The 20080-nt window shown below is 38.6% G+C and overlaps 2 protein-coding genes across 9 annotated transcripts in view; one reads left to right on the plus strand and one right to left on the minus strand.

The window, feature by feature from the left end:
• The window catches only part of LOC149198157 (uncharacterized), a 488351-nt gene that overhangs the window by 363214 nt on the left and 105057 nt on the right, over positions 1-20080 (minus strand). For all 8 annotated transcript variants that reach the window (XM_089406139.1, XM_089406136.1, XM_089406138.1 and 5 more), the window contains exons 6-8: positions 10905-11057; positions 10542-10688; positions 9083-9173 (exon numbers count right to left, since the gene is read on the minus strand). In XM_089406139.1, the coding sequence (XP_089262265.1) occupies positions 9083-9173; positions 10542-10688; positions 10905-11057 (391 nt within the window). The remainder of the gene's footprint in view (positions 1-9082; positions 9174-10541; positions 10689-10904; positions 11058-20080) is intronic.
• On the plus strand, positions 12922-15403 carry LOC149198158 (uncharacterized). Its single transcript, XM_089404072.1, has 2 exons — positions 12922-14891; positions 15015-15403. The coding sequence occupies exons 1-2, from the start codon at positions 13122-13124 to the stop codon at positions 15216-15218; spliced, it is 1974 nt and encodes a 657-aa protein (XP_089260198.1). The 5' UTR covers positions 12922-13121; the 3' UTR covers positions 15219-15403.

Raw genomic sequence — 20080 nt, forward strand, 5'->3', positions numbered from 1 at the left:
TCTCAACAGCATGCTATCTCGGCAGCCACTAACACTGTCTCAGCTAAATGGAGATCACGTTAAGTGATTATCTCAGTCTTGCATATATATATGACTGTCTTGGCATAGTCACAATGATGAAATATGTGATACTCAGCATACCTGTGACCTGAAGGAAATATCTTCGGATGAATAAATCAGAGAAGGCTAATGATGATCTCGGTATATCTATGAGCAACATCTCGACATACTTGTAGGTGTTGTCATCAACCGGATGGAGCTGAAGGGTCTTAAGTCCTGTAACAAGGATCTCGGCATACACTTATATTTGTTTCTATTAACTCGCATAACTCAAGGGCAATTACAGTACTGATGTATGTCATAAACCTAATCATTGTCATTGTAATAAGCAGTATCACAGATATACGAAGGAACAGTCTTAGCATCAAGAGAAATGTTGGAGTATGGTAATGAAGATCTGATAAATAACAATCATAATGAAGACCTCAGTGATATAATGCATAAGCCAAGTCTCTGAAGTGCAGCAAAAAGATGTCTTCAATGATGCAGTAGTTTGAGCTAAAGGATTGATGTCTTGGTCTTGGAGAGGCAGGATGTGTCAAGGGTCATGGTCTTGGTATTCGTCAATGGAATCTCTATAAGAAGAATTTTTCGCATAGTTTTTCCTCTCCAAAAGGGAGAGGTTTTGGCCCTGGAAGATAGCCAAACATTTGGGTTCTTGTCTCTTTTGGTTTTGATAGTAGTTTGATAAAGCTAATAATTAAGTAAACATCAAGCTAAGATAAATTGTTTAAATACTTCACAAATTGTTACCATATAACGAAGAATCATCTTAATTTTGTCAAGGCCTAGATTCTTCAACAAATTGCCCATGGTATTTTCAAGGTAAAAGAAAAACAAAAGGAATACAAAAACTCTATATGTGAATGGTAAGTTTTACTTTTACGTGGAGAAAATTAACCGAGTCAAAGGAACATAAGTGGACATATATTTTATATTATACCCCAAAGAGATGAATAGTCGTGTTTCACTAGGGTTGTAACTTTTCAAAAAGAAAAAAAAAAGATTATAAATAAAAGATATATAAAGAGAAGTTTTATATTATAAAGGGGTATTTTAAAGAAAAGTTCAAGTCAAAAAAAAAAAGGAGAGAATATAAAGTTTAAAAAAAATAAAATTAAAATTAAGAAGGTTACATGAAAGCATATCTCTTTATATAAGTATAAAGAGAAACATTCAAATATATATAAGTGAATATAAGAAAAGGGTAGTATTAAATTTTATTCCTTAGTGGATTAAAGGGAAGATATATATTCTTATAAAACATAAAAAGGTGAATTTGGAGAATATTCCAATTGATAGCTAAGTGTTCACAATCCATCAAATTAAAAGAAATTTTATATATTTAGATTACATAATACCTTAAGTCATCTCGACAAAACAAATGGGATCAATCATTGAAAAAAAAATGATGGAGCTCAATTCTAAAATGACGAAGGAAGAAAGGTTTTCCTATAATGGTCTTTCAGTTACAGATCACGGAGTAATTACATTAAAAGGAAGTATCCAAGGAAGAGAAGTTAATGTCGCTATCAGCCCAAGCAACGATAAAAATTATATCAACATCAACTTGGCAAATCAACTATTAATTCCAAATCTAAGCATTGGTGTAAAGAAAAATATTTTTGACCAAAAAGAGTATAAAATTAGTGATCTACAAGTGACAATAGGTCATTATGAGTACATATCTCGATTTCATGTTGTAAGGACGGATAAAAAGACAGACATCATACTCGGTCAACCCTGGTTTAAGGATTTGGGTACATTCATGTTAAACATAGAGAAACAAGTTTTGATGTTTCCTTATAAAGGGAAGATGGTCACATTTTGAGACATAACAAGTAAATCAAAATCAATAAAACTATATCTCAGACTTGATGTTTCAAGATAATGAAAAAACTATATCAAAGAAGCAAAAAGAGCTTGAAGAAGTCATTTGCAGCAAAGACAAAGAAATTTCACGCCTCAGAGATCACCAAGAAAAACTACTCGAACAAGTCAAGAAAGCTAAAGCATCAAAGAAGGAACTCAAGGAGCATTTATTAGAACAAGAAGAAGAAAATTTACGTTTAAAGAGCCTTAACCAAACATTAGTAGAACAAATTAAGTGTTTAAAAGACGAGAAGCGTGAAGGCCAAAATAAATTTGACTCAGAGAATGAGGAATGCTTACGTCTCAAAAATCATAATCAAAATCTGCTCAAACAGATTAAAAAACTTAACGACGAAAATAAATCATTGATGAATAGGTTCAAAGAACTTGTCGCAAAGGAAGCATTAAAATTATTAGAATAATGCTATTTTAGTGTTTAATGCTCATTTATGTAGATAAGATCGTCTGTGACCTTATTAGCAGTTTCTTATTATAAACTTGTTGTTTCTATTTCTTAGTAGAAACCTATTGTTTCTGTAAATACATTTGTATTATTTACTAAGCTTCATTGCTCATTGTAAATCAATTCAATTCATTCATTGATTATGGTATCAGAGCTCAGGTATTTTTTTCGAAATAATTTTTCATTGTTTGAAAATTTTCATGCTTCATTTCGAAATTGCTCTCTACTGGATCGAAACATTATTATAGCAGCAGAGAATCCACTGTTGTCGGGCGTTTCTGGAACCATCATCACAATCCTTTAAATTCGAGGGTACCTGTTTCTCGAATCTGGGACGTCTTCGACTACGGCGTTGACGCTAGACAGCCTACGCGTCCCGAGAGAAGGAAAAGGCCAGGGAGTCCAATGATTTGCCCCCGGGTTTGGTGTGTGGTTTGAGCTCCAAACGCTTTTTTTTTCTCCCCTGGCAGGTCAAATTCTATTCTGGAAGAGGCTAAGAAGGAGGGTTTCTCCATCGATTCACTGAATTCCTCGTTCGTTTCTCTGTGGAGAGAGAAAATAGATCTGCCATTCTGTGCAGAGGAAAATTGTTCTTTGGATAGTGATTCTGGTGAGTCGTATCAATCGTTTAAACATGAGGGTTTCTGGTCCTCCGGATCTAGTTATCCTTGTGTCTGCACGTCTCGACACGTCTCGATTTGTCACAATTTCTGAGCCGCAGTAGCACAACAATTAGGTTTATTTGAGAGTCCGAACTTGTTCGTCGAGTATTGAATACGGGACCTCCATAATCGACCCTGGTTGACTATCGGGGCACAGTTTTTTTTTTATTCATGCCCATGTTCGCTGCGTCGAATTGGTAGCGGAAACAACGTTTTTTAAGCACAGGAATTCCGCTAAAACAGTCGGCGTGGTGTTGGTTTTCTGCTTAATCATTTTGTCTGAGCGGTTTCAGCGTGGAACTTTAGTCGAAACACTTGATTGCATAATCGGTGGGGGCCGAGGGCATTTCTTTTTCAGCCTTTTCAGAAGTCGGCGATTGGACACGTATTTTCAGTGCATGCAAATGCATGTTTATGCAAACATAATTATTGAGCGTGGGGAATTTTTGCACCTGTCAGATTTTGTCCGGATCAGCAAGCATCTGCATTGAAATCCGTGCCGGACTCCTTTGTTGTTTTGTGTCTTGGGAAATGTGCAGATGGCCTCGCTAACCAACCTGATGTTGGAAGGCAGTCAACGCTTTAATGGCACCAATTATAACATCTAGAAACAGAGAATGTTGACCATTTTTTAATATAGGCGTCTTGACCAGCTCGTTTTGGGCAAAGAGCTCAGTCCTGGTACACCTGGTGCAGATCAAGATAAGTTTGATGATCAAAATCGAGAGGCTGTTATGCTTCTCAAACTCTCTGTGACTTATGATCAGTTACCACAGATTCCTTTCGACAAGACAGCTGCCGAAATTTGGCAACATTTGAAGGAATTGCACGAGACATCCGACAAGAGCAGAGCTTTCTTTCTCAAGAATCAGTGGTTCTCCACCATGATGAACGAACATATGTTTTTACAGGAACATCTTAACAAGATTAATGACATTCAAGATCAGCTCGAAGCCATTGGTCGGACCATGGAGGAAGAAGATACGGTAGTCATCACTCTGAAAAGTCTACCAAAACCTTATGAGCACTTCATAGAAACACTCAACATTACATCCACTAATGTTGATCTGAAGTTTCCGAAGTTATGCACCAAACTCCTGCAGCAGGATCGTTGGAAACAACAGTTTGGTAGTGGTGCTTCATCAACCTCCTCAGAAAATGCTTTTGTTGCCAAATATCAGTCCTCTCAGTCCTCTCAGCAGAAAGGTTCTTCTCAACCTTCTGATCCTGCTAAGAAGAAAAAGGTGCAGTGTAATTACTGTCACAAGTTCGGCCACATGAAGAAAGATTGCCGACAGAGGATTGCTTCTAAACATAAGAAGCAGGGAGGGTCTCATCAAAAAGCGAATGTCGCAGAAGATTCTGAGCAGAAGGAATCTGCCTTTTGCGCCTTTATGGCTAAGAGGTCCTTAGATCATGCCCCGTCTTCCGCCTGGTACATTGACTTTGGTGCATCACGTCATTTCTCTCACATGCGTGACTAGTTTACTAACTTCTCATCTTTCAGTGATTCCGTGGTATTCGGCAGAGGTGAAGAGTACACAGTGGTTGGCAGAGGTACAATTTAGATCCAATCTTATGGGCGCACACTCATCTTCTTGAATGTATACTATGTTCCTGCTATGGAAATTAATCTACTGTCTGTCAGCCAGATTATGAGGAACTCTCCTCAGCTTGATGTGGTGTTCAGTGCGCACAAGTGCTCCATTATTGACAGGGAAACTCGTCTTACGGTTGCTGTTGGCCTAGAGGATCATGGCCTATACAAGCTTCTTGACACTGGTGATTCTCCAGAAGTGGCTCTAGCAGCTCGTGTTTCTCCCATCAACACTTTGTGGCATCAGAGATATGGGCATCTAAACATTCAGTATCTCTCTCAGCTATCTTGGGAGGGACTTGTGTCAGGGTTACCTGATATTCAGACTCAGCATTTGGGAGTGTGCGGTGCCTATCAAGCTAGCAAGCAACATCGGTCTTCATTCAAGGATGGCGAATCTTAGCGCGCATCTAAGGTACTCCAATTAATTCATGCTGATATTTGTGGTCCTATGAATACATCTTCAGTTACTGGTTGCAAATATTTTTTGCTTATTGTAGATGATTTCAGTAGAAAGATGTGGGTGTACTTTCTAAAACATAAATCTGATGTATTTAGTATCTTTCAGAAGTTTAAGTCCTTAGTTGAAAAAGAGTCTGGTTGTAATATCATAACTCTTAGGACAGATAACGGGGGGGAATTTTGTTCTTTTGCTTTCTCCAACTTCTGTGATACCCATGGCATCAAATGCCAGTTAACTACACCCTACACTCCTCAGCAGAACAATGTTGTCGAACGTCGCAACCGTACGGTTGTTGAAATGGCTCGTTCCATGTTACAACACAAGAGTGTTCCGAACAAATTTTGGGCTGAAGCAGTGTTTACTGTTGTCTATCTTCTTAACCGATCACCTACTCAGGTTGTTAAGGGGAAGACTCCAGAAGAGGTTTGGTCTGGCCATAAGCCTACGATCAGTCACCTCAAAGTGTTTGGCTCGGTTACATACGTTTGGATTCCAGCTACTAAGCACTCTAAGTTGGATTCCAAAAGCCAGAAACTCATGATGACAGGGTACAGTGATCACCACAAGGCCTATAGGCTGATAGATATAGACATTGATCGTCTTATCTTCAGTCGGGACGTAGTATTTGATGAAGACAGAGGGTTCTTTCAGTCCCCTCCTTCTGAGCAGTGTTCTGAGGATAAGCGTCATAGTGTTCTTCTTCCGTTAGGTCCACCTGATGGGAGGGATGATGCAGCATCAGTATTTGATGATGCACTACCTGAGTTCCCTCCAGAAAATAATCCTCCTCTCACTCCTCCTGTTGTTCCTGAGCCTCCTCCACTTATTCCAAATATTCGTTCTTCTACTCTCCGGCCTAAATGGTGGCCTAAAACTATTGGTGATCTCCGGGATAATGAGCTCCTTGAAGGTAGAACTTCCAGAAATAAGAGCAAACAGCAGCCTACAGTAAATTTTGCTCTTATGGCTAACCTACACAGTGTTTTTGAGCCTCAAACCTATTCAGAGGCTAAGGGTATACCTGAGTGGGAACAGGCTATGGAAGCTGAATTCCAAAGTCTTTAGAAGAATCACTCTTGGACCCTTTCTGATCTTCCTGCAGGGAAGAAGCCCATTAGCTGCAAATGGGTGTATAAAGTGAAATACAAAGCTAACGGAACCCTAGACAAGTATAAGGCTCGCCTTGTTGCTCGAGGGTTCTCACAAAAGGAAGGCATAGACTATGAGGAGACCTTTGCTCCTACAGCCAAGATGAGTACCATATGGCTCGTCCTTGCCTTAGCAGCTCAGTTCAGTTGGAAAGTCCATCAGATGGATGTAAAGAGTGTTTTTCTGAATGGTGACTTATAGGAAGTCTACATGACGCAGCCTCCAGGATTCAAGGTTGTCAGTCAAGAACAAAAATTCTGTAGATTAGTCAAAGCACTCTATGGTCTGAAACAAGCCCCTCGGGCTTGGTACATGAAAATTGATAAGTACCTAACAGATGATCGCTTTCAGTGGAGTCCATCTGATGCAAACCTATATATCAAGCATACTGGTGATGATATTTTGTTTGTGGTTGTCTATGTGGATGACCTTATCATTACTGGCAGTTCAACACATTTGATCCATGGGATCAAACAGGATTTGTGCAGCACTTTTGATATGACAGATTTGGGACTTCTTCATTACTATTTGGGGGTTGAAGTCTGGCAGACTGAGAACAACATCTTTCTCTCTCAGTCCAAGTATGCCAGAAGTCTTGTGGACAGGTTCAAAATGCAGGATTGCAAACCTGCCACGACTCCTATGGAACCAGGGCTCAAACTTTCAGCTCAGTCATCCTCACCACTTGTGGATGAATCTTTATTCAGGCAATTAGTGGGCAGCCTCATCTACCTTACTGCCACTAGACCTGATATCAGTTTTGCAGTGAGCTACATTTCACGCTTCATGACAACTCCTAAGGCTGATCATTGGATAGCAGTGAAGCGTGTGCTGCGTTATGTGAGTGGCACTCCTGATTATGGACTTTTGTACACTTGGAGTTCAGATCCTACACTCAGTGGTTACACAGATTCCGACTGGGCAGGTTCGGTTGATGACCGTAAATCTATAGCTGGGTATGTGTTTAGTCTGGGATCCGGTGTTGTCACATGGACTAGTAAGAAGCAGCAGGCAGTGGCTCTCTCCTCGACAGAAGCAGAGTATCGGGGAGCAGTTAAGGCATCTTGTGAGGAAGTTTGGCTTCGACGTATGCTTGCGATTATGCATGTTTCCCAGGCAAGTCCTACTCCCTTGTTCTGTGATAATCAGGGAGTGCTCAAACTCGCCAAGAATCCAGTTTTCCATGAACGAACAAAGCATGTGGAAACCCATTGTCACTACATTCGACAACTTATTGAAGACGGATCCATTCAGTTGCTATATGTTCCCACCACGGAGCAGCCAGCAAACATCTTCACCAAGCCCCTTGGTCCTGATAAGTTTGTACAATTCAGAGGGTCTATAGGTGTTATAAATAGATTGAGCATTAAGGGAGGGTATTAGAATAATGCTATTTTAGTGTTTAATGTTCATTTATGTAGATAAGATCGTCTGTGATCTTATTAGAAGTTTCTTATTAGAAACTTGTTGTTTCTATTTCTTAGTAGAAACCTGTTGTTTCTGTAAATACATTTGTATTATTTATTGAACTTCATTGCTCATTGTAAATCAATTCAATTCATTCATTGATTAAAAATCTCCAGATGTAGCAGTCCAAACTGAAGAAACAAACATCAATACCACTAATCTCGCAGTTCCGGCAAATCCAAACCTTATTGAAGTAAAAACGTACTTAGAGGTTGTTGTTCAAACGGAGGACACCCCAAATAAGGATTCAGTAGTTAAGTCAACAACAAAAACACCTGATGGAAATCAAGAAACAACCACAAAAAGGTTTAAGGAAGTTCAAAGAAGAAAAATTCCTTATCTACATCTAAATCACAATAGTAGACACCTTAATCAATCAACAAGTCTATATCACACAGAACATAAACAACAAACTTATGTTCCGAAGAATACTGAAGTGAGCTCAATCCAGTCATATGATAACTATTCACCACACAGCTCCAAGGGTCAGAAGATTTCCCAAAAGATTAATCTAGGATGGTCTGATCCATTTTCAGTACGACAATTCTGTCTATCGCTCAGAACATCATATCGTCTTGTATCAACAAAGATGAAAGCTCAGAGATAAGAAGATATGACAATCAACAAAAGAGAATTGATCCTTCATCAGTAAGCTTTGAGGACAGAGCTTTTTGAAGGGAAGGCAATGTAACAAACTAAATTTATATAAAAATAAACACAAATAATGTAAAAGACAACAAATAAGATTAATGATTACTTAGTTAGCAATTAATCAAAAGGTATGTCCCTAAGGACATAACTGTTAGCGAAAGGGTACTTACCTGGCTATATATACAAGACCCTCATTCTCATTTGTATCATCCTACATCAATTCTTTATATAATATGCAATTTACACTTACTATCCTACAATGGATGTATTTGTTTACAAAGTATTTTAATATTTCCGCTGCGTATACGATTAGTGGTCGTTACAGAGGCCTGATGTGATTGATGTATCTTATTCTTATTGTACTTTGTATCTCAGCTGAGAAATTTATGAGCATTCAATAGAAGAAGAATCTGGTTGGGTTTCACCCCTTGTGGGGTTTTGCCCTGGCCTCTGACCTAAATCTTGGTGTCTCTATTGTGCATGTTTTTCTTTTGTTGTTCCTTTCTGTTCCGCTGCACTGTTGGTGTTATTGTTCTTTCTACATAATTGTTAATGATGTTATGATGTTATGGGCTGAATGCAATATGTAAATGATGACAAGTTTGTAAATGCAATTATCTATAGCAAAAAACAATCTAGCCTTAAAAATTAACATGGTATCAGAGTTGGGCGGAAGAAATTTAAACTTATTCCATTACCATTCTCGGCAATATTCTCTATGCCAATTGCTGAAATCTTCTTTGGCAAACTACTCTTGTATCCATGCAAAGTACCCAGTTTGTCTTTTTCCTGCAGAAATTCAGAGAATGATAACGTCATGTTGGGCTCTCCAGCTTATTAAAGAAAAGCATAAATTTCGTTATGTCCTCTGCTAAATCAATAAATGATCTAATTCTATCATACTGGCTGCAGTATAACATGAATGAAATGTTTTACCAAGGAGCATCATGATGGCACCAATTGCTACTAAATCAATAAATGATCTAATTCTATCATACTGGCTGCTGTATAACATGAATGAAATGTTTTACCAAGGAGCATCATGATGGCACCAATTGCTACAACTATGGTTGCTGGCAAGAAAACATAATAAAAAATAAGCAAAAAGGCAAGTAGATTTCGGGTTAGGTTGACAGGCAGTGATTTTTTCAACTGTTAATAAACAGGTCTTTGCAACCAGTGTGTAAAATCCAAATCATCCTGAAAGTTGGAACCTAATCAGTGCAGGATGTATGATTGAACCCCTCTGTCCTTCAGGATTTATTGATGTTGGGCAGCAATGTAACCATGCATAACAAATTTAAGGTCTGAGAATTGCTACTAGTTCCAGAGGCACACTTAACTTGCACTTCCAAACTCACAGATGGAAGCCAACAAATTAATTTTATGTCAACCAAAGCCTCTCTGTTTAGGGGTAAGATTTGGTAATACCTATTCTACATGATCCAGTTATGCACATGTTTATGAGGCTGCCCTATTATTGTATCCCTTTCTACTTCATTTTATTCTAGATTTAGCTTTGGCATTTTCTAGGAGTTGCATTTGCACTCCCACATTGTACTAGAACTGGTTGTATCTTTCAAATTTATCGTCATTCGTTGGACATTAATAAAATTATCTTATCGTATCCGAGACAGCATTAATCATCCAAAAAGTTAAATGAGAGCAGCTTTATATCATCCTCTTTAAACGACACACTACTCAAAAGACCTGTTTTCAAAACTAAACTATTCCTGATGGTAGCATTAAATTATCCTGAATAACCCCACTGGTTGCCTCAAAGTCCACACCAGCATACTGCTAAAGACGACCAAAAAAAGGCCTGATTTCAACACTAAATGGTTTCTGACTTACTCAAGTTTCAAAAGAGTAAATTCTAGATTTTGTGAAAAATACTGAAACTAGTATTACCCAAAATTGGAAAGATCAATGAGATCAAAAATTTGGTGGGAAAAACAGAAACACCATAACTACATAACTATGCATGGGCAATGGTATGGTTAAATGATAATTTGATTACACTCTCTACCTTCATCATATTATCTCATTCAAATATGAACTCATTTTTCTCCTGTACCACCCTACTGAACTGGATCATCATCGACACTGGAAAGAAAATTAACAAAAAATGATCATACACAAGTTTCAGTGTAATACTTGATCAGGTGTCAGGTTCGTTAGCTGTGTACTTGACTGCAAACAAGACAAATAGTGCACTAAGCTGGTAAGAATATCCATTAGTTTGCCTTTGTCTTGGATAAAACCACTAGTTTTTCCTAACAAGTCTGCAAAGTGTCGCAAAACCTGCACAACACGCCACAAATCAGTTGTCAAACATCAAGACCCTTGCTGAAGAAAAAATATCTAAATCAATTACACTGACCCCAAGACATCATTACAATGATAAATATACACTAATGGATCACAGATTTGTAAGAGCCAATCCTCAATTTTCTTTCCTGAATAGTAATAGTTTGATCAAATTGAAAAATTAATTTCAATTTTAGAATTGAGATGTACCTTACGAACATAATTAAGGACAACAGTTGATTCGTAATGCTGTACAACAAGATCGAGGAATTTGAATGCCATTAAGCGTATGTCAAATGCCAACTGTGTCATTGCATTGAAAATATGTGCCATTATTATTGAAATAAGGGGTCCCATTGTGGCCTGTAACAAAGCATTCAAATAGATGATCAGTATGAACGATCATCTTGTCTCTAGTAAGAAAATCAACATGAAGCACATATTTTCTCATCTTAAATATAAACCTTCCAAGAATAACACTAAAAGAAAATGCATGAACAAGCAAAACTCCATACTAAAATAGAATAAAGCATTATTGTCTATTTTCATTGAATAATTTATTTTAATCTCTTATTCTAAGCAATCAATGCAAAAAAGCGTATACAACAGAAAGCTGTCCAAACCTTCAGCATGGACTTTGCCATGCAATGTGCATAAATATAAGTGGGATATTACATTTTTCTACCATTTTTTGTTGACTTCATGCATGGGAGAATAACTTAGAACCCAGGAGCAGTGACTTAGAACAATTGACAAGAGAGTAGATATCATAAAAATTTGTAAAAACGAAACACTTTTATTCGTAAGTTCTCAAAAACATATTATATTAAGCATAAACGGTGCCATTATGAGATAACATGAAATGAATGGTGGTATATACTATATATTGAATAATGAATGAATGGTGGTTTACAATCCCTCATAACTGAGTGTGTGAACACACACACACACACAATGACTAGTCATGAGTGTGAAGGAAAATGACCCTTGATGAATTAATTATTAGTGTGATTATTATAGTTTTATTATTATTATTATCAAAAGTACATATTTATGTATGTTACATTGCCTCCCCCTACAGAGATGCTTTGTCCAAAAAGCATTGATAAGGATAGATAATGTTGTCAAAAACCAATTCCTTGTAGATTTTGAAACATTCGAATGCCTCAGACTTTTTCTTCTGGTGTAATCATCTATCATTAACATAAAGTATAATTCACCATCTAAACCAGTGTTGCACGAAGCGCCCCCCCCCCCCGGATCGAAGCTCCGAAGCGCGCCCCGTACGGAAGCGCCTAGGAAGCGCCGTACGAAGCGCGCTTCGGAATTATGGAAGCGGCGCTTCGGCAATTTAAAACGCTTCCTGGAATTTCCGAAGCGCCGGCCGGAAGCGCAGCTTCCATGGCTCCGAAGCGCGCTTCGTACGGCGCTTCGGGCCGCCGAAGCATGGCGCTTCGGGCCGCCGAAGCGTGGCGCTTCGGAGCAGGAAGCGTGCGCTTCACGCACGCTTCCGTACGCTTCGGCGAAAAGGGGCGCGCCCAAGGGAAAAAAACGCATTTTTTTTAATTTTTGTTTTAAGTTATGTTAACTCAACATTAAGGGGGTGGGTTAAGGTGAGGTTAGAGTGAGGTTAAGGTGAGGAATGAAAAGAATAAAGCCCCCATTCATTCCTCATTTTCTCACTTTGAGTTTATGAGAGTTGGAGAAGAGAAGAGAGGAGATGAGAAGAGAAGAGAGGAAAGGAGAGGAGAAGAGAGGAGAGCTTGGAGGAGTGAAGAAGGAGGAGCTAAGAGAAGGAGGAGGAGCTTGGAGCAAGAGCTTGGAGGACTTCATCTACAAGAGCTAAAGAGGTAAGTTCAAACCCCAAACTCCCTTGTTTTTTTGACAATTTTTTTGTATTTTTCTCCTCCCTCTCCTACTCTTTCCCATTGTTTCTACTTGCTCCTTTATTTATAGGTTGCCGTTGTCCACCACCTATATCCATATTCCAAGATGGTGTTCTTTTGGCTTCTATGTATCATTCCACTCTTGGTTTTAATGATGGCAAGGGTGAGGAATAGAAGGGAAGAAACAGAAGAGGACATTGGTGATGGTCCTAATAGTAGTGACCCAATGTATGATGAGGAGGAAGGGTTTGAAGAGGAAGGGGATGAACTTGAAGGGGACACTGAAACACAAGATGGGAAAGCTACATCAACACCCTTGTGGAACTATGTGACCAAACTTGATGGGGGAAAGGGTGGTGGATCTTACAAATTTGTGTGCCCTCATGGTTGTCATGGAGGAAAACCATATTGTGGTTCATATACTCGTCTGAGGAGGCATCTTTGTGGGGTGCTGGACAGTGATGAAAAAAAGGGTTCTGTGGGGGTACAAATTTGCCCAAACATTTCAACTGAAGAAAGAAGAAAATACATCCAAATAGAGATGGCTGCACAACAAAAAAACAAGAAACAAAAAACTCATTCTGAATCAAGTGCAACCTCTAAATTTGGTAGTTGCTCATCTCCTCATGGTACTTCTGCAAGCTCTGGAGGTAGAAGAACAATAGGGGATTTCCTTAATGTTGCTGGGAGGGATGATGTGGATGGAAAGATAGTCCGTTTTCTTTGTGCTTGCGGTGTACCATTCAATGTGCTTCGCTCTCCCTATTGGCATGAAATGGTAAAGGCCATCAATGAAGCCCCAAAAGGATACAAGGCCCCCAACTATGAGAAAGCTAGAACAGTGTTATTAGAAAGAGAAAAAGCTAAGGTTCAAAGAGCTTTGACACGTTTTACAAATGAGTGGGTAGATTCTGGGGTATCCATTGTATCAGATGGGTGGACAAATATTAGAAACCAACATTTGATAAATGTTCTTGGTGTTTCTTCTAGTGGTGCAGTATTTATTGCATGTCATGACTCCTCCTCCATCACTGCATCTGCACAAAACATTGCAGATCTCCTATTGAAATCAATCAAAGATGTTGGTCCGAATAATGTGGTTCAAGTGATCACAGATAATGCAGCAAATTGTAAGGCAGCAGGAAAAATTATTGAGCGTACTCATCCACACATCTTTTGGTCTGGGTGCCTGGTTCACACATTGAACCTTTTGATGCATGATATTGTGAAACACAAAGAATGTGGGTGGATTGCTGAGGTTTACAGGAGAGGGAAGCAGCTCATTAAATTCATCACAGGGCATACAAGGGTAAACTACTTCTATGGCACTTACTCCAAGTTGCAATTGCTTAAAATTGCAAAGACAAGATTTGCTAGTTATTACCTCACCTTTAGGCGGCTAGTGAAGGTGAGACAAGCTTTAACTAATCTGGTGTGTGCTGAAACATGGGATGAAATTAACACTGACATAGATGGTGCTAATGCAGTCAAGGACACTGTTCTTGACAGTTACTTTTGGGGACAGGTTAAATATGTTTTGCAATTCACCAAACCAATTTATTACATGATCAAGTTTGCAGATTCAGATCGACCAGTAATTGGGGAGGTGTATGAGCAAATGGATAGCATGTTGGGGCAGATTAAAGACATTGTTGAGCCTAGAGATATCACCTTGTACAATTATATTCGTGTAGAGGTGCAAAACCGATGGGAAATGCTAAATGTTCCATTGCATGCATTAGCATATGTTTTGACACCTAAATACTATCATCCATCATGGCTTTCAACACCAGCACCTGGGGGGGGAAGCAGGAGAAAACCACACCAAGATCAAGAGGTTCACCAAAAATATATGGCTGCATTGAGTAAATTAATCCCTGATGAGGAGGAGGCTGCATTGGTACAGAGACAGGTGAGCAACTATATGCTCAACACTGGTCCATTTGGGAGCATGCATGCAATTAAAGATCGAGAGACTTTTTCTGCTCTTGAGTGGTGGAACATGCATGGAGGGGGTACTCCACTTCTACAGAGTTTGGCATTGCAGGTGCTATCACAGGTGGTAAACACTTCTTCTGCAGAGAGGTGTTGGAGCTCTTATTCTTTCATCCACAGTGTTAAAAGGAACAGGTTGAGTTTAGACCGGGCAGAGAGCTTGGTTTATGTTCATTACAACTTGCGATTGTTGTCCCATTACTGTGAAGATGCAAAGTCTAATAAAGACTTGTTGATTTGGGACAAGAATCCAGAGGAGCCCAATTTGGAGGATGGAGTGTTGCGACTAGAGCAATTAGAGGATGCTCTTATCCAGGTATGTCCATTGTGGTATGAATTTTCCAATTTTCCCTTATAAAGCATTTCTCTAATTCATGTTTTTAATTTTTTTGTTAACTAGTGTTTTTTTTTTTTGCATGAATTTTTTGAGCGATTCTAGGATGATGATGACCGTGTTGATATGCCACCACCCCCACCCCCATCTGGTCCCTTGGTTCCTAGGTTCCATGGTTCAACACCAACAGCAGGGGGTTCTTCTTCATCAGTTTCAGTGCCACGACTTCCACAGGCACCATCTTCTTCATTGCCACCACGTGGAGGCCCGCCACCACGTTCTATTCGTGGTGGAAGGAGGAGAGATTAGTAGATATATTCACAATCTACTACTTTTTGTCATAGATTACTCATTAGACTTGTAGACTTGTGAATTTGAATTTTGAACCTTTTTGGCTTGGCGGTGACCAAGTGACATATTTTGTAAACATTATTATTTGAATTTTGGACATGACAAATGTTGACAGTTGCTCACTTGCTAGATAAATCATAATATGCTCTATGTTTTATGTTTTATAATATGCTTAAATGTTTTATGTTTTATAATATGCTTAAAAATTTGATGTATGTTTGTAATAGCTAGAATATAGATGATTGTTGTACATACTAGTAACTACAATGGAATCATGGATGCCATATCTATCTTGATTTATGCAAAAATATGCATGTTTTCATGTCTTCTACAATTAATTTGGTATTTGGGATGTTTGTTTTGAGTATAAATGCAAAAAAATATAAATATATATATATATAGCAGACGCTTCCGCGGACGCTTCGCTTCCTAGATTTTTGGAAAATGACGCTTCGGCGTCCCCGCTTCCAAAAAACGCTTCCGCTTCACTCCCGCTTCGTGCAACATTGATCTAAACCTTTTGTTCTCATAGGACCACAGATCAGTATGTATTAATTCCAATGGACGTGATGCAAAATGTTCCTTTGTCTTGAACTCGACTTTTGTCTGTTTGCCATGCTGACAAGATTCATATATCGTATTGGTAGGTTTTGAGATTTTCGGCATTTCTCTAACTGCTTCCTTTTTGTTGATCTTAACCAAATTGTCGAAATTTATATGTCCCATTCGTTTGTGCCATAACCAACTGTCGTCTTCTTTTGCCAAGAAACACCCTTTAGGTGTCTCATCCAAAATATATATGTCGTTTGGAGCTCTGCTCGCTGTAGCCACAATTTTACCAAACTTGTGTTTCTTGATTTCACATTTCTTCGAGTTGAATAACATCGTGTGCCCTTGATCGCATATCTGTCCAACACTAAGCAAATTGTGATTCATATTTTCAACCAGCAACACATCCTTGCTTCCAAGAGTGACCGTACCTACTTCTATGACGTTTGAAGACCCGCCATTTCCAAAAGGCATTGTTCCATCCTTCTTTTCTTTCAAGGATATGAACTTATTTCTATCTCCAGTCATATGTGTTGAGCAACCACTGTCAACATACCATATGTTTTTGTTGCTTTGAGCCTTGAGAGCGAGAGCACACCTTTCAGTCTTCCTTTTCCATACTTGTTCATTCTGATTTTGCGAGAATTCCTTTGAAGAGCTTCCAAGTCTGCAATCTTTGGCCAGGTGTCCAAAATTGTTACATTTGTAACATTCGACATCATCTCTCAAATGATCATATCTGTTGATATTCTGTTGAGATTTGGAATATCCATTTCTAAGAGATCTCCTGGAATTATATTCATTCCAAACATACATGCGACATTCTGCAGCTCTATGTCCAAACTTTCCACATGAATAATAATGACCATAAAAGATAGGTTGATACCTGGGAGGAAATCTTCTTCGAGGAATTGTCTTCCAAGGTTCTTCCTGCAAATCTTGATCTCTTGATCTAGCTGGGAGATCTACCTGCTTGGTAGATTTTGCATATCCATCTTCTTTAGTTGTCATAGAAGGACTTGACTCCTTTTCGAATTTTTCTTTGTAACCAAGACCAGTCTTGTCGCTGCATGATCGCTGGTTGCTGATGAGTTCATCCAAAGTCTTTGAGTTGTTGGCATAGTTTTGAAGAGTTTTTCCATTTTTTACTTCCTTTCGTAAAGAAACGATTTCAGCTTCCAATGCTTCTCTTTCCTTGTTGCTTTCCTTTAATTCTTTCCTGAGTGATTCTTCAATTCATTTGTATTCTTCAACCTTGATTTTAAGATTTAGGACCTGTTCCCTTTCTGTATTTAATTCATCTTCAAGAGTGTTGACGTGCTTCTTCTCGGCTTTGAGCTCTTTGATAACCCTGATTAGTTCGTTTTGAAATTCAACCTCGATCATTTCTTCTTCTTCGTCTCCTTCTTTGTCAGATGCCTCTTGCTTATTGTGCTTGGCCATAAACAATACTCTTCCATTGAATTCTTCTTCATTATCACTATCTTCTTCGGATGAGGAGCTATCTTCTTTGTGGAAGAAACTTTTCACCATTTCTTCTTGCCTTGCTTGTTGAACTTCCTCGGACTTTTCTGTCCTTTTGTAACAGCTTCATTTTTGTGAGGACATTTGGCTGCAAAATTTCCAACCTCACCACAATCAAAACATATTAATGGAAGTTTACCTTTGAATTTTCTCGTACCCGTTCTCATTTTCTGCATGAAGTAGGCAAACTCTTTATCTGAGAATGCTTCTTCATCTTCTTCCTTTTCCTCATCCTTACAATTGCAAGTTTTTGCTTTCGAAGTCTGCTTGTCCTTACTATTCTTTGTGGATACGGCAAATGTTGTTTCTAAGTGAGATGTGCCATCCTCTTCTTCAATCCTCATTTCATATGTCATAAGAATTCCATGCAATTCATCTATGCTGAGATTGGTTAGATTCGATCTATCTTCCAAGACAAATACCTTAGGGTTAAATCTTGTTGGCAAGGTTCTAAGGATCTTTCGAACAACAATTTTCGTTTCAACAAGTTCTCCCAAACCTTCCAATGTATTTGTTGTTTCATCAACACGCTGAAAGTATGCAGCAATATCTTCATCTTCCCTCATTTTGAGTTGCTCAAATTTTGCCCTGAAAATTTGAAGCTTTGCTTCTTTCACCTTTGAGTCACCTGCATATATATTTTCAAGCTTGCCCCATACCTCTTTAGCAGTTTTGCAACTCAATACCTTAAGATAAACAGATTCGATAAGCCCACTGATAATAAGATCTTTAGCCTTTGCATCATATACCATATTTTTCTTACCTTGTTCATCTTGGGTCGGTGTGAAGCCTTTGTCAATGATTTCCCATACTTCGTATCCTTGCACCAACAAATGAACCTGCATTCTTCCACTCCAAAGTGCATAGTTATTTCCATTGAACAAAGGAACTCTATTCTTAGTATACTCCATGATCTCCTTCCAGTTGTTAGACTGCTATTGAAGGAACCAAGCTCTGATACCAATTGTTGGAAATACTGAGAGGGGGGGTGAATCAATATTCCTTAGCAATTAGCACTTTTAAATCTTTTCATAGCATTAGGTAATCTTCGATTAGTATTAATCTTTATGCAGTGATAACAGTAAATAAAAGAACACAGTAGGCACAAGAATTTTAGGTGGAAAACCCCCTCTGGGTCAAAAACCACCGAATGCTTTTCTAATAAATTCTTTAATCTTCAGCCCCAACTGAAATGAAAGCAACAACTTCCTAGAATTCTAGAAAAGCATTCTTCTCCAGCTCCCACTGGAAGGACGCCCCAACGCCTGGTTTCTTCAATAATCAACTGAATGGATGCCCCAACACCCTAGCGAGCCACAACTCACCCTAGCACCACCCTACCACCCTGAAGTGTTCACAGGCCCCAACCTATAGGCGACTTCATACACCTACCTAGCACCTCCCTGCCACCCTATAATGACTGAAATAAGACAAGACTATGGATTCCCAAACCAAGGACAATAATCCACGATACAATAAGATGTACAATGATTTTCGTGTACTTGACCAAATACCCAATCACTCTATGACCTGCAACCCAACCATGACATCATCCCAACAGTGACTCCTATACCTCCCAACACTGCCTCTTCGACTCTAGGCAAAATGACTCTTTCACAAATGACTCTTTTACAATCTTTACAATGATGACTCTTTTACAAATGACTCTTTTACAACTTTACAATGATGACTCTTTTACAAATGACTCTTTTACAATGATGACTCTTTTATAAATGACTCTTTTACAACTTTACAATAATGACTCTTGGCCTTAACAATACTTCACGATATTTGAATGGTTGTCATGTCTTCAAGGATGTCTCGCTGCAATGCTTCCTTTGATTTGATACTTCTGCTCTTGAATTCTTGCTTGATGTTGTACTTGAATCTTCTTCTACCTGCATGCAAAATTTGCCCGGCGAAACCAATCCCAAAACAAAACAAAATACCCTTCAACTTACCTCTGCCTACAAAACACATGTAAGTGCATAATAATGAATAAATACAAATTAAAAATTACAATGTGTACCTGAAGTGTGCTTGTCACTTTTGTTGTTGACTTGTTGCAGCAGTAGACAAATACTCCCACTCTTGATATAGGCCTGGACTCTATGCAAGACTATATCCAAAACTAACCTAAAGATATATACAATAAAAAATGATGACAAACCCTAGACTTGTGATGGACCAAGTTCTAAGTACAATAACAAAGACCATTCTATCAACTATGACAAGAAAAGTAACATGAACTTACAACATCATATAGATTTAGCAAACTTGGTGTAGCATCAAGAATATGTAGCATAAAATGTGTAGTATCAAGAATAGGACATCCGAAAAACTAATTGTGACATATAGAGACATAGAGATATAATTGAGACACTGTATATACTTATGTTGTCCTGCAAAAACATATGTCAGAGATGATACTCAAAATTCAAATGTAAACACTAATCATACATACCTTGTTGTAGGAGACTTACCCTTGACTGTTGATGTGTGGTCCTTACTGCAGTGATCCTTGAATGCATGCTTTTTCTTGCCTTCTAGGAGCTCGATATTGAATTTGTTTTATCCATGTAATTTCATATCTCCAGGGTCTGAAATTTCGTCCTATGATAGCCCTCTGTGTCCTCTTTCCAACCCCATAGGTCTGATCAAGATTGGATTCTTCAAGAAAGAGTTATGCCCAATCTCCCACGATGGCCTGATTATAGCCTGGTTCAGTAGAGTGAACTTGTACAAAG

Source organism: Pinus tabuliformis, chromosome 2_2 (genome assembly GCF_031772625.1).
Source record: "Pinus tabuliformis cultivar Carrire ecotype Pingquan chromosome 2_2, CPIR1, whole genome shotgun sequence".
Lineage (NCBI taxonomy): Eukaryota > Viridiplantae > Streptophyta > Pinopsida > Pinales > Pinaceae > Pinus > Pinus tabuliformis.